The 13,414-nt window shown below is 39.7% G+C and overlaps 1 protein-coding gene across 1 annotated transcript; it reads left to right on the forward strand.

Annotated features, from left to right (window-relative positions):
* Positions 1-7,557: 7,557 nt before the first annotated feature.
* On the forward strand, positions 7,558-9,684 carry LOC126029841 (endogenous retrovirus group K member 6 Gag polyprotein-like). The gene has a single exon (XM_049788098.1). The coding sequence runs from the start codon at positions 7,558-7,560 to the stop codon at positions 9,682-9,684; it is 2,127 nt and encodes a 708-aa protein (XP_049644055.1).
* The last annotated feature ends 3,730 nt before the right edge of the window (positions 9,685-13,414 follow it).

Consider the following 13,414-nt stretch of genomic DNA (forward strand, 5'->3'; position numbering starts at 1 on the left):
TCATTGGTGATTCTATATGGGATCTATCATTAACAGAATAATGCAACTCTCTTTTCCTCATTATTTTAAATTAACCATCAAGAGAAAAGTTTGATACCCAAGCACGTTTCTGGAGGAAATTAACACAACTGATGGAAGTGCTAGTTTAATTCAATGCTACCTAATAGAAGTTTTTGCAATGCTTGAAAAAAAAAGGAAAATGTTTGGAACTACATAATATGGTAGCTATTAACCCCATGTGAAATGTGGAGAGTGCGAGTGAGAAACTGAGTTTTAAATTTTATTTAATTTTAATTAATTTAAATTTAAGTGGGGACATATGGCTAGTGAGTCCTTAATATTCATTCTAGATGAAAGATTGCAAAGATTTAAAAGCAAAGTCCACTAAATGTTCTTATGTTTTCAAGATACTATGACTGTGCTTGCCTTACTATAAGGACTACTTGACAAGTGCTTCAAACACTCCTGTCCAGTCCATGTTCCAAGTTATCCTTAAATTAGAACTGACCTGTAGCTGATATTGAGTGATGTCTAGTGTATAACATGCCCCCTATAGGTTTTACTAAGGCCTCTGCAGAGTTGATCCCTCTCATTTTCAGTCTTGCTTTAATTGGTTTTAGAAAGTAGCTTCTCCATTTTCTTGGTAGAGTCAACTCTTTTTTTTTCCCAACAAGAAATTTCATTAGATACAGTTGACAGTACCTTGGGAAACAAGGAGTGTGAAGTCCAGAGTCCAAAATCCCTTTGGTCCCAGAAATTGGTGCAGAGGTTGACATCTGGCATAAATCTCTTCAATATAATAATGGTGGAGTCATTTGCTGGGCTCATTATAATAGGGCTCAGTATAATTGCTTTGGTACTGCTGAGTTGGAAGAATGAAATGTGGAGTGCAGATGACCACTTCCTCTCAAGAGAAGGTGAATTTAATATAAATAAAGAGTAAATTAGACGAATATTCCTGATGACATTACCTTTGAACACTTGAATCAAGGCATGCTGGAAGCTTAGCAAACTAGTAAATTACTTTCTTCCACCTTTTTAAAATCTCTTTATCAATTGTCCCCTTCCATATCTTTCTGTCTCATTTTTGGGTTTTGGACCAAACCTGCCAGTGTTCTCTTTACTCCTAGCTCTCTGCTCAGGGATTTCTCCTGGTAGGTCTCAGGGGACCATGAAGTGCTAGAGATCGAGCCTGGCTTGGCTTCATGCAAACCAAACATCTCTCCTATCCTAATTATTTATCTAAGCAAGTTGTGTTATAGTATTGGTATTTTTATATATGTGTGTATGTATGCATAATATATATTCTTCTATAATATAACATTAATAAAGTTGATCCTTTTCAACATATCCTTTTTTTTCCTAAATACTACGTAAATGTATACACTATGCATTGAAATTAAGTATTTGTCCCCATTATCCTTCTCTGTTGTTATTTTGGTACATTTTTTCCCATGTGGAGTATAGCATGCTTACTCCCTGTATTATTTTGGCTTAAAGTAGCCAGGTCAAGTATTCTCTTCCCTTTATAAACTACCTCATTGCCATCATTTATAAATTACCTCATTGCCATCACTTCTGAGTTCTGGCACTTCACTCACTACCTACATTTTTCTATGTCACTGTGGACTATGGATATTTTTTTTATGCTCCAAGACTTTAAGCTTTTCTGAGGAAAAGAACTTCATATAATCTATTGGGAGAAGGTTGGGTCATGCCAAGTATTACACAGGAATTACTCCTGACTTTGTTTTTAAGAATCATTCCTGGAAAGTCAGCGATCAAACTCAGATCAACCACATGCACGGTAACCACACAACATGCTGTACTCTCTCAACTCACTTCACTTTTACATCTCTTTTTGAGATATAGCACAGTGTAAGGGAATCCTAGATGTGCTCAGGGATCATTCTGGCTATGGCTCATAGACCCTGTGTGCTGCAGGGATTAAACCTGGAATGACTATATGCAAAGAAGCTCCTCCTCTTGTGTAATATCTCATCAGCCCCCATTTTAATTTTCATATAGCAGTATACAGTCTCAAGTTCTATAGAATTTAACAATTTTGATTGACAGAAAGCAAATATATCAGAGATTGCTTTCTGGATGTCTAATAAGGCAGGTGTGATGCAAGATATGAGCATTTATGAGATAATCACCAATACTCACTAAAATGTATTTGAATAATTTGCTCATTTTTATATTTTTATGAAAATTTATAGTTCTAATCTATATATTTTTACTCATAATTAGTTTATGCTTTTATCTAAGTCTAATGATAATCCAAAAATGTATGAGGGTCAGAGATATGGCTGACCATAGCCTATAGAGTGATAGTGCATTTGCCTGTCATGTGTGAAGTTCTGGGCTCAATCCCTGGATCATTAAAACTTATTTAAACTATAAGAAAAATAGAGGCTGGAGAGAGCATGGAGGTAAGGCATTTGCCTTGCATGCAGAAGGTCAATGGTTCGAATCCCGGCATCCCATATGGTCCTTCGTGCCTGCCAGGAGCAATTTCTTAGCGTAGAGCCAGGAGTAACCCCTAAGCGCTGCTGGGTGTGACCCAGAAAACAAACAAAAACAAAACAAAACAAAACCGGAAAAAGAAAAATTAATAAAATAAAATAAAATATAAGAAAAATAGGTTAATTAAATGTGTGATCCAGTGTGTCAACATTGAAGTTTTTAGCAATAAACTTTTAGAAGAACCTGCAGTTATTTTGAAAAAGTGAAATGCTGGCATTTATGTCCACTAATAGATATACAGAGATCTTCTCATTTATAGTTCCAATTGACTCACTTGTAAGGCAGTCTTTGAGTTTGCAAATATAGCTCAGAGTATTTCATTTCATAATGTCATTTACAATACTATTACCACATTTGTTTTCAATGGAAGCAAAGTAACTTACTCTCACAAAATTACTGTGTAGCTATAAAACAGATCTTTGACTTCACCAAGCAAAGCTTTCAGGAGCTCCTCAAGGGAAAAAGAAATAACATCAACTTCCAGGAGGATTTAGTTCCTCCAAGGGATTTTAGATATTTTAGATATTTCTTCTTGTAAAAGCACAGAGCCAAAAATTATCAGGAAAAAACAGAACCCCCCCCCAAAAAAATCTTGGAATTGGTATAAAATGCAAGTACTATAGAATCTTGTGAGTAGAAAAATCCACCACAAATGGTGGAAGAACAAGTAAGTTAAAAAGTGAGGTCTGCTTATTTATAAGTGAAGAGGGAATTTCTCACACAAAATATGGGACAGAAACAGAGAATTTAATTATATATGTGGAAAAGAGTGTAGTGTGGAAAATGTTGGTAATACAAGTTTTCTTCCTCAGAGCATATGAAATTAACGTCTATTTTCTTGTCCCACATGGAAAGGATTTGGGAGTTGTACTCTCCTATTCATGGGCAAGAGAAAAGATTCGAAGTGTCCCTTTGGGACATCAGAATATTGAGGTCATTGAGAAAACTGCTACTCTAAAAGCCGCAGAGAGGTGGCCAGAGCCTCAGACCTAGAGTTTACTAGAGATCTACTGATGCTAATGGGGTGAAGATTCCTACCAGACCTTGCTCACCTTCTGAAATAAGGCAAATAAATGCCCAACTAGAGTCCTTTAAAAATTTTCTATCTCACCTAAAGCGTGTGTGTTTGATGTATATGGAAAATGGGGGGGGGCAGTATTACTGAAAATTTCCTCTGAAGGTCATAGAGCAGGAAGGCTGACAAAAATACTGGGTGTTAAGTATAGTAATATAGAAAGTTTCCACTACACCAGTCAAGCTTCAAGTATACTTGAGGTTCTATTACTGCTGATAACTACAGAAAATTGCAAGTATATAGGTCGATTCATTTTTCTAGTTAGATAAATATGAAATACAAACCTTAATAAGTAATACTGAACATGTTTTAATGTGGATGTACACCACCTGTATGTCTTCTCTGGAAACTATTATTTGGGGATTTTTTCCATCTGTTGATTGAGTTGCTTGTTCTGTTAAACTGTGTAAGTTCTTGCCATTCTGGGGGATTTGAACCCCTCATTGGATGTATGATTATCTTCTCCCAGTTAGTAAGTTACCTGTGTAAGTTTTTATTTTGCAGTTACCATTGTGTGTAAAAATGTTTAGTTTGACATAACTTCATTCGTTTATTTTTGTTTCTATTTTCCTAACCATTACAATTTGGTATTCAAAGACATCTTTGATTTTGTTACCCTGAAATATATCACCCATGTTTTTTTAATTCTATTTTTATAGTCTAGATATAAAACCTAATATTTAATACTGAGTAGTTATCTGAGTATTTAAATCTGAGTATTTAATACTTTTTGAGCTGATTTTCTGTGGTGTTCTATGATGATCAAGTTTCACTTTTTGGCATAAGGTTGTCAAAGTTTTCAAGTACCATTGAAGAGGTTTTTCTACATATATTTTAGGTATTTGGCTTCTTTCTTATTGAGTAATGTACATTATTATTTGGGCTTAATTCTACTTTGTCTATTTAGACTATCATATACCACTTATCTGTGTGTTCATTTTTATTTTACTATTATGGGGCTGTGGCTTTTATTGCTGTTATTTCATAGTAGAGTTGTGTGCTATCTCCTGCTTTCCTCTTTTATATTCAAATTTGAGTATTTTGAGTATTTTTCCTTCCCCAAAATATTAGAATGCTTTGTTATATTTTTATGCATTTCTAAATGCATTTCCCTCCAACTTTTATTTAGACACCATAGTTTGTAATAATGTTAATACTAAACTTTTAAGCTACAATGCCACACACACATCAATATTGTCAACATCTCTCCACCAATGTCTTAATGTCTCCTTTATCCTTCCCCCTCACCCATCACTTGCCACCTTGGAAAACTCAGTTATACAGGTCAACGTTCAAGGTGCAATTGATACTTTTATAGAGATTGAATTAGGTTTATAGATTGCTTTAAGTAAGATAACAATTTTACTGATATTTATTCTTCCATGTTCAGGAGAAGTTTTTTAATTTTGTATCATCTATATCTTTTCATAATATCTTACATGTTTGTTGCATAGGTTTTTTTTTCATATTCTATTTGGTTTCCTCCAATACTTCTGGAAGAAAATATTCTGTAAGTGGTATTGTTTTCTTAATTTTATTCTGTCTCATCATAAATAACATATATGGATATGCACACAGAACAAATTTATGAGTATTGGTTTTGTGTCCTGTTACTTCATTTAACTCAATTATTTTAATAGTTTTTTGGTGTTCTTTGGGTTTTTATGTATATTATCAAATCATCTGTACATAGAAACAGATTTACTTATGTTCCAATATGACTTTATGTCTTTTTCTTGCCTGATTTACCTGGCTAGGACTTTCTAACTATGTTGAAATGTTGTGGCAAAAAAATAGTATCTTTATCTCGTTTTAGATATTCAAGAAAAAGCTTTCAGTTTTTCAGCATTCAGTATGTTAACTGTTTGTTTGTCATATCTGGATTTTATTATGTTGAAGTATGTTTCTTCTGGTCCTAGGTTGAATGTTTTTGTTGTTGATGGATATTGACCATTGTCAAATCCTTTTTATGATGTCTATAGATTGATAATTTTTTGTGGTGATGTGGTGTATTACATCAATTGATTTGCATTTATTGAACCATTCTTTCATATCAGAGATGAATCCCACTTGGTAATAATGTATTGTTTTCTTAATATATTATTGAATTAAGTTTCCAAGATCTTTGTGCAGTTCACCAGAAATATAAGTCTGTAGTTTTCTCCCTTCTTTTTTTTTTTTCTTTTCTGCCCTGGAAATTAGAATGATAGTAACCTCACAGAATTCCTTTGTGAATGTTTTCTCACAGTTTTTTCTGAGAAGAGCTTGAGCAATATAGTTATTAGTTCTTTCAATATATACTGAAGTTTCTAGTGAAGATACCTGGTCCTATGCTTTTCATCTTTGGGAGAGTTGATTACTTTTTCCATTTTTGTATTTGTAACTTTTCAATCATTGTTTATTCTGGTTCAGTTTTCTAAGACGTATATGAATATAAAACTTTGACAAATTTGTTTTTCAGTTATTATTCCATTAGACTGTGTACTCTTCTGATGTATTCTGATAGTTCTTTTAGATTTTCATTTTCCCCCCAAATCTTGTTTCTTTTTTGCTTGTCTTGTTTTGTTTTGTTTTGTTTTTGGGCCACACCTGGTAACACTCAGGGGTTACCCTGGCTATGTGCTCAGAAATCATTCCTGGCTTGGGGATCATATGGGATGCTGGGGGATCAAACCGCGGTCTGTACTAGGTTAGTGCATACAAGGCAAATTACCTGCCGCTTGAACCACTGCTCCAGCCCCTAAATCTTTTCTTTTTTTCTTTCTTTTCTTTTCTTTTTTTCTTTTCTTTTCCTTTCTGAGTCATTGCTTTGATTTCTATTTCCACTTTCTTTTACTATTTCTTTTATGATGTTAAATCTGTGATTATGCTTTCTAGTAATAATAATTTTCAGACACAAAAGAGAAAAGAGCTGGAAGTTCCAGCTCACCTCAGGAAGCTCACCACAAATAGTGATGAGTTTAGTTAGGGAAATAACTACATTTTGAACTGTCCTAATAACGAGAATGTATGAGGAAAATGGAGAGCCTGTCTAGAGTACAGGCGGGGGTCGGGTGGGGAAGAGGGAGACTTGGGACATTGGTGATGGGAATGTTGCACTGGTGATGTGTGGGAAGCTGCATGGATCTAGAGCAAATTGAAGTTTCTGAGACATTTTTCTCTCCTGTCTTTATGCGGTTTAGCATAAGCCAGAGCTCAAAGGAAATAGCTCACCACAAAAACTTGAAAAAACTTAGAAGTTTTCAACCAGATAGCTTGGAGAAGTGAGATAACATCTAAGACCCTGGCAACTATAGCCAGAACCAATTAGCTTTAAAGACACGTCCTGTTGAATTTTAACACCTTGGTATGCCCTCTTTAACACCTTGGTGGGCCCTCAGTTTACATGCAGGTTGGAACATTTTGTGGTGAAAAGCTTGACCTAGTTACTGCTAGTTTTCCCCCCTCCCCATTTTATGCTATTATGATACATAGAAAATATGTAGTTAAGATAAAGCAATAGAAATTTGTAACAGGTATTGCTAGCCCTATGCCTTATTTGGACATTACCTTTGCCTCAGGCCTGATTGACAGGCTGAGCACGCCTCCCTTTATGCATTTTCTATATAAACAGTGTGTATCCCAATAAATTTCGCTTTTGAACAGCATCAGTTGTCTTAAGCCTGTTTCTATTAACCTCTCACAGTTCTATTACAGCATAAGACCGGATCTGCTCGGGAAACCTGCGAATAACTAGCGACCCTTAACCAACCACTCCCGCAGGTCGGGGGTCCCCCTCCGGGGGTCGCAAGTGGCGCCCAACGTGGGGCTCGAGTTACAGACCACCGGTCGGACGGCAGAGGAAACGAGTCCGGAGCTTGTCCCCTAAGACGCCAGGTAAGCCCCTCGGGTGGCACAGGGTCAAGTTAGTTCAATAGTTATAACTGCAACCGCCGTCCCATTAATCTCCCAGTATGGGAGCCAATGTGAGTAAAGAAGCTAGATTTATAAAAGATATTCAAGAGGAGTTATTAAATAGAAACATAAAAGTTAAGAAAAGAGATCTTGTAAAATTTTTGCTCTTTGTTCATGAAGTGTGCCCATGGTTTGTAGTTACCTGTCCTAAAATTGCCCTAAGCACTTGGGAACAAATTGGTGAAGAATTAGATGAACACTTTCTTACTCATGGAAGCAAAGCTGACCAAAAAACCATTAGTCAATATTGGAATCTCTTAAAAAGTATAATAGTAAGGGCAGATGTTGATTCCAAAAGCAGAGACATCCTTCAAAAGGCACAGAGTCATCTGCAAATTGCCTCCCACGAGTGTTCTCAGGCTTGCTCGAGGTCCAGTTCTTTTGTCAATCTGTCTGTTAGCAACCCTGACAAATCCTCCGAGTCAACCCCATCTTTGTCTGATAAAATGAACAAAATCCGGTCAGAAGTCCGGTCCCTTACTTCAAGTATTTACCCATCCTCTCGTGCAGTGGCTACTGCCCCTCCTGAAGAGCCCCTAGACCCTGCTGATGCACAAAATCTAGAAAATGCAGCTGCTACTTATCAGCATGCTACTTACCCTCCTCTCTCTGAGCCACCTCCCTACAATTCCTCTATGCCAGACCCCCCTCAATCTCTTCATCCACCCTTTCCAAACTCAAAACTTTTCCATAAAGATAACCCCCTGCAAGATTTAAAAGAAATTGTAACCCTTGAACAGCGCCTCTCTAAGCTTCTAACTAAAAATAAACTTGCTCTGCAATTTCCCGTTCTGGATGGGAGAGGGGAAGAAGAGGAGCCCCCTCGTCCAGCTCCCACTCCTCAACCTAGTAAGCTCCCCCGCCCCCGAACCAGGCAACAAGCTAGACAAAACCCTGACCCCGATGCTATTGAGGAAGAGCCTGCTGCTGCTGAAGCTGCAGCTGCACCTGCCCCTAACAGTTCCTCAATTGAAGAAAATGAAACTCATCTCTTAAACCAGCTTAGACAATATAAAGCCCTTAATAAAAAGGATTTGCATGAACTATTTAAAGCTGTAAACACCTACGGCACGTCTGCCCCCTATACCCTTTCTTGCTTAGAGGCTATGGGTGGTGGAGGTCTTGTCCTGCCATTTGAATGGAAAGAAATTGTTAAAACTGCCCTTAAACAAGAATTATACCTCCTTTGGGAAGTAGAATTTACTAATCGCTGCAAAGAAATTGCAGGCAGTGATCAAGATTTTTATGCAAGAATATCTGGCTCTGCTCCCTATAACCTTTTAGCTCAACAACGAGATCTTCCCCGTTCTACTTTAACTAGCACAGCCTTAGCTGCCCTTCAGGCATGGAAGTCCCTGCCCCGTGCCGGTGCCTCCACGGCTCCACTGGCAAAAATTACTCAAGAATCAGATGAGCCCTATCATAGTTTTATTTCTCGGCTCCTAGAAGCAGTAGAAAGAATTTTGGGAGTATCTGCCACAGACACTGATAATGCCCTAGTAAAACAACTTGCCTTTGAAAATGCAAACCCTGCTTGCAAAAGCATCCTTCGTGGCAACCTTAGGGGGAAGTCCCTGCATGATATGATTTCATTATGTCGAGATGCTGATCCTTTTGTCCATAAAGTCACCAAGGCTCTAGTAGCCTTTCAAGGCCAAAATAAAGGAAAAACTTGCTTCCAATGTGGGAAACCTGGCCATTTTGCCTCCCACTGCCCTCAAAAGCAAGCTCCAGCCATGCAAACAGGCACTACTAACCCTCGCCCATCCCTCTGCCCTCGATGCCGTCGAGGCAGACATTGGGCAGCTGTTTGCCGTTCCAACACTGACATTGATGGCAACCCCCTGCCTCCGGTTCAGGGAAACGGGCAGCGGGGTCAGCCCCGGACCCCAGCTTATACCAACTTCCAGCCGGCCTCGGGGAACAGCCGGCCCAACAACCAGTCAGTTGCCCAGCAATCTCAGCCAAACCAGTTTGCAGCCCTCTCTCAAACCCTGCCCCAACAGGTGCCATGCACTCAACCTCTGGTCCCTCGCAGTATGTTGCCCCCTCAGCAACCTCCCTTGTCAGGGCCACCCCAGGCAGCGCAGGACTGGACCTCGGCGCCTCCTCCCCAAGGATATTAACTCCAGAGGATGGTGTCCAGCCAATTCCCACCGGTGTTTTTGGCCCTCCTCCTCCAAATACATTCTTTATGATAATTGGCAGAGCCTCAGCCACCATTAAAGGCCTAATTGTACAACCCTCCCTTGTGGACAATGACTACACTGGGGAAATTATTCTCCTTGCTGTAGCCCCTTTTTATCCTGTGCAAATTGTCCCCGGTCAAAGAATTGCCCAAGCATTGCCCCTTCCTTTAGACACCCAATTTCCTGCACTAGCAGAAAGCCGTGGAGCTTCATCTCCTGGCTCCTCTGAAGTTTTTTGGATTCAAGCCATGTGTCGTGCCAGGCCCCCTTTAACCCTAACCATCCAAGGCAAACCATTTGTTGGATTGTTGGATACAGGGGCAGATACCACCTGCTTCTCTCCCCTTGACTGGCCCCCTGATTGGCCTACTACTTCTTCTTTTGACAATGTTTCAGGCATTGCAGGATCAGTTAAAAAAGTCCTTATCAGTGCCAATAAACTTTTGTGGCAAGATGAGGATGGAGACACAGGTCTTGTTCGTCCCTATATTATTCCAAATCTCCCAATCAATTTGTGGGGCCGTGATATCATGGAACAAATGGGCATATATGTTATGAAATGTAAAAATCCTGCTGTCATTCAACAAATGCTTAATCAAGGTTATACTCCAACTAAAGGCCTTGGAAAGAACCTGCAAGGCATCTCTCAACCTATCCAACCTGTTCCCAAATTTGATAAAGCAGGCCTTGGGTTTAACAATGCCCTCCAAAATTTTCAGTAGAGGTCACTGCCTCCCCTGCACACCCAGCAGACAAAATTACTTGGCTCAATGACACCCCAGTCTGGGTAAGCCAGTGGCCTTTAACTACAGAAAAATTAACTGCAGCACAGCAGCTTGTGCAGGAGCAGCTCACTGCTGGACATATAGAACCTTCCACTTCTCCCTGGAACACGCCAATTTTTGTTATTAAAAAGAAATCTGGAAAATGGAGACTTTTGCATGATTTAAGAGAAATTAACAAAACTATGGTTCCTATGGGAGCCACCCAACCTGGCCTCCCTTGCCCTTCTGCTATTCCTAAGGACACCTTTAAAATTGTTTTAGATCTCAAAGATTGCTTCTTTTCCATCCCTTTACACCCAGATGATTGCAAACGTTTTGCTTTTTCTGTCCCTCTTACAAACTGCGCAGGTCCTAACCCTCGCTACCATTGGAAAGTCTTGCCCCAAGGCATGGCTAATAGCCCAACCTTGTGTCAAAAGTATGTTGCCTCTATTATTGACCCCTTTAGAAAGTTATACCCTTCCCTTTATATTATTCATTATATGGACGATATTTTATTGGCAAGTCCCGAGAAAATGCCTCTCCAAAATGCTGCACAGCACATTATTTCTACCTTGCAACAAAAAGGGTTTTCTATTTCCCAAGAAAAAATTCAAATTCATCCCCCACACTTGTTCTTAGGATTTGAGTTGCTCCCTAATCAGGTTAAAACACAAAAAGTCCAAATTCGTACCCAACATCTTAAAACCCTAAATGACTTTCAACGCCTGCTAGGTGACATCAATTGGCTAAGACCTTATCTCAAACTCTCCACAGGAGACCTTAAACCTCTTTTTGATATTTTAAAAGGTGACTCTGATCCTAACAGTGCAAGACAGCTCACTCCACAAGCCTTAAATTCACTGTCCTTAGTCAATACTGCTATTCAAGCCCAACTTATAACCACTTATAATCCCCAACAACCTCTTCTTCTCATTATTTGTTCCACCATTCTAACACCCACTGGTGTTTTATGGCAATCTGCCCCCTTGTATTGGATCCATTTATCCTCCACACCCTCTAAAGTTTTAGCCACTTATCCCCACTTAGTGGTACAATTATTACAGCAAGGCTGTGAAACTTCTGTTAAACTCTTTGGCTGCCAACCAACAAAAGCCATCATACCTTATACTAAACCTGAACTTCAGTGGCTCCTACAACATCAGCAAGAATGGACCATTTTTGCCTCCACATTTCAAGGAGAGCTTGATAACCACTATCCACCTGATAAATTGTTACAGTTTTTAAAAATTCATCCAGTAGTTTTTCCAAAAATTACCAAACTTCAGCCCATCCCTAATGCCTCTCTCGTGTTTTCAGACGGCAGCTCCACTGGCTTGGCTGCCTTTACTGTCAATGGCACTGTGCATCAGTTCCCTACAGACTATCAGTCTGCCCAACTCGTAGAGCTTTCGGCTGTTGTTCATATTTTCCAGCAAATCTCACAAGCTTTTAACTTGTACACTGATAGTTGTTACATTGCTGCCTCTCTTCCTGTTTTAGAAACAGTTCCCTTTATTAAACCCTCCACCCCTGCAGCTGCTCTTTTTTCAGAAATTCAACAACTTATTTTGCATCGCACCCAGCCGTTTTTTGTTTCTCACATTAGAGCCCACTCCAACCTTCCTGGGCCCCTATCTGAAGGCAATTCAGCAGTAGACCTAGCTACACGGCTTTTGCCTGTGTTCAATCAACCCACTGCACTTCAACTTGCCCAGCAAGCCCACACTCTCCATCACTTAAATGCTCAAACACTCAGGCTAAAATTCTCCATCACCAGAGAGCAGGCTAGAGAAATTGTAAAGTCTTGCAAAGCCTGCCTTTCACTTTTGCCTGAGCCTTGTACAGGCGTCAACCCCCGTGGTCTAGTGCCCGGTGAGCTCTGGCAAATGGATGTTACTCACTTTGCCCCTTTTGGCAATCTGAAATACATTCATGTCACCATTGATACTTACAGTGGCTTTCTTTGTGCCTCCCTCCATACTGGCGAAGCCACCCGTGATGTTATCGCTCACATTTTACACTGTCTCACCATCCTGCCTACACCATCATCTATCAAAACAGATAATGGTCCAGGCTATAGCAGTACCAAATTTAAAGATTTTTGTGCAAAACTTGGCATCACTCACATCACTGGGATTCCTCTAAATCCCCAGGGGCAAGGTATAATTGAGCGTGCTCATTTAACCCTTAAAAATATGCTCTTTAAATTGTCATCTGAAAGTGAAACCTTGTATGCTCGCAGAGGCAAACATCGCCTCCTTTTAAACCATGCACTTTTTGTGCTCAATTTTCTTTCCTTAGATGCTGCAGGCCGATCCGCAGCTGATCGGTTATGGCACCCCTCCACACAAACAAACTTTCAACAAGTTCTTTGGAAAGATGTTTATACTGGCCGATGGCTAGGTCCTCACCCTGTTCTTATATGGGGTAAAGGACATGCCTGCGTGCACAATACAGACAACAATGAAACGCGCTGGCTTCCAGAAAGACTGGTTAAGCTATATAACCCACCCAGGGAAAGCGCCCCTGAGGATCTTTCTGCTTTTTCCACAGAAGCTGCTAACCCATCCACATTGCCCAATCCTGAATTGACAACCTCTGCCTTGCAAGACGATGATGTCCTGGCGAACACCATTTTTCCTTCCCCTTTTGATTTTTAATTTTTGTGCCCTGCCTGCATTTCTTCATGGCTCCCCTTATCAAATTTTTAATTACACATGGCTCATTATTAATCAAGCTGGTGATATTGCCAACGCCACCTCCAAACTTGCTCCCACCATCCCCTGGCCTGATTTGCATGTTGATTTCTGCGTTCTTGCCTTGGGAATACCAGGCTGGGGCACACCCAATCATTTTGCACCACAGCCAAAACCAGTTAACACCAGAACCATGAGCCGACG

The sequence above is a fragment of the Suncus etruscus genome, chromosome 15 (genome assembly GCF_024139225.1).
Source record: "Suncus etruscus isolate mSunEtr1 chromosome 15, mSunEtr1.pri.cur, whole genome shotgun sequence".
Lineage (NCBI taxonomy): Eukaryota > Metazoa > Chordata > Mammalia > Eulipotyphla > Soricidae > Suncus > Suncus etruscus.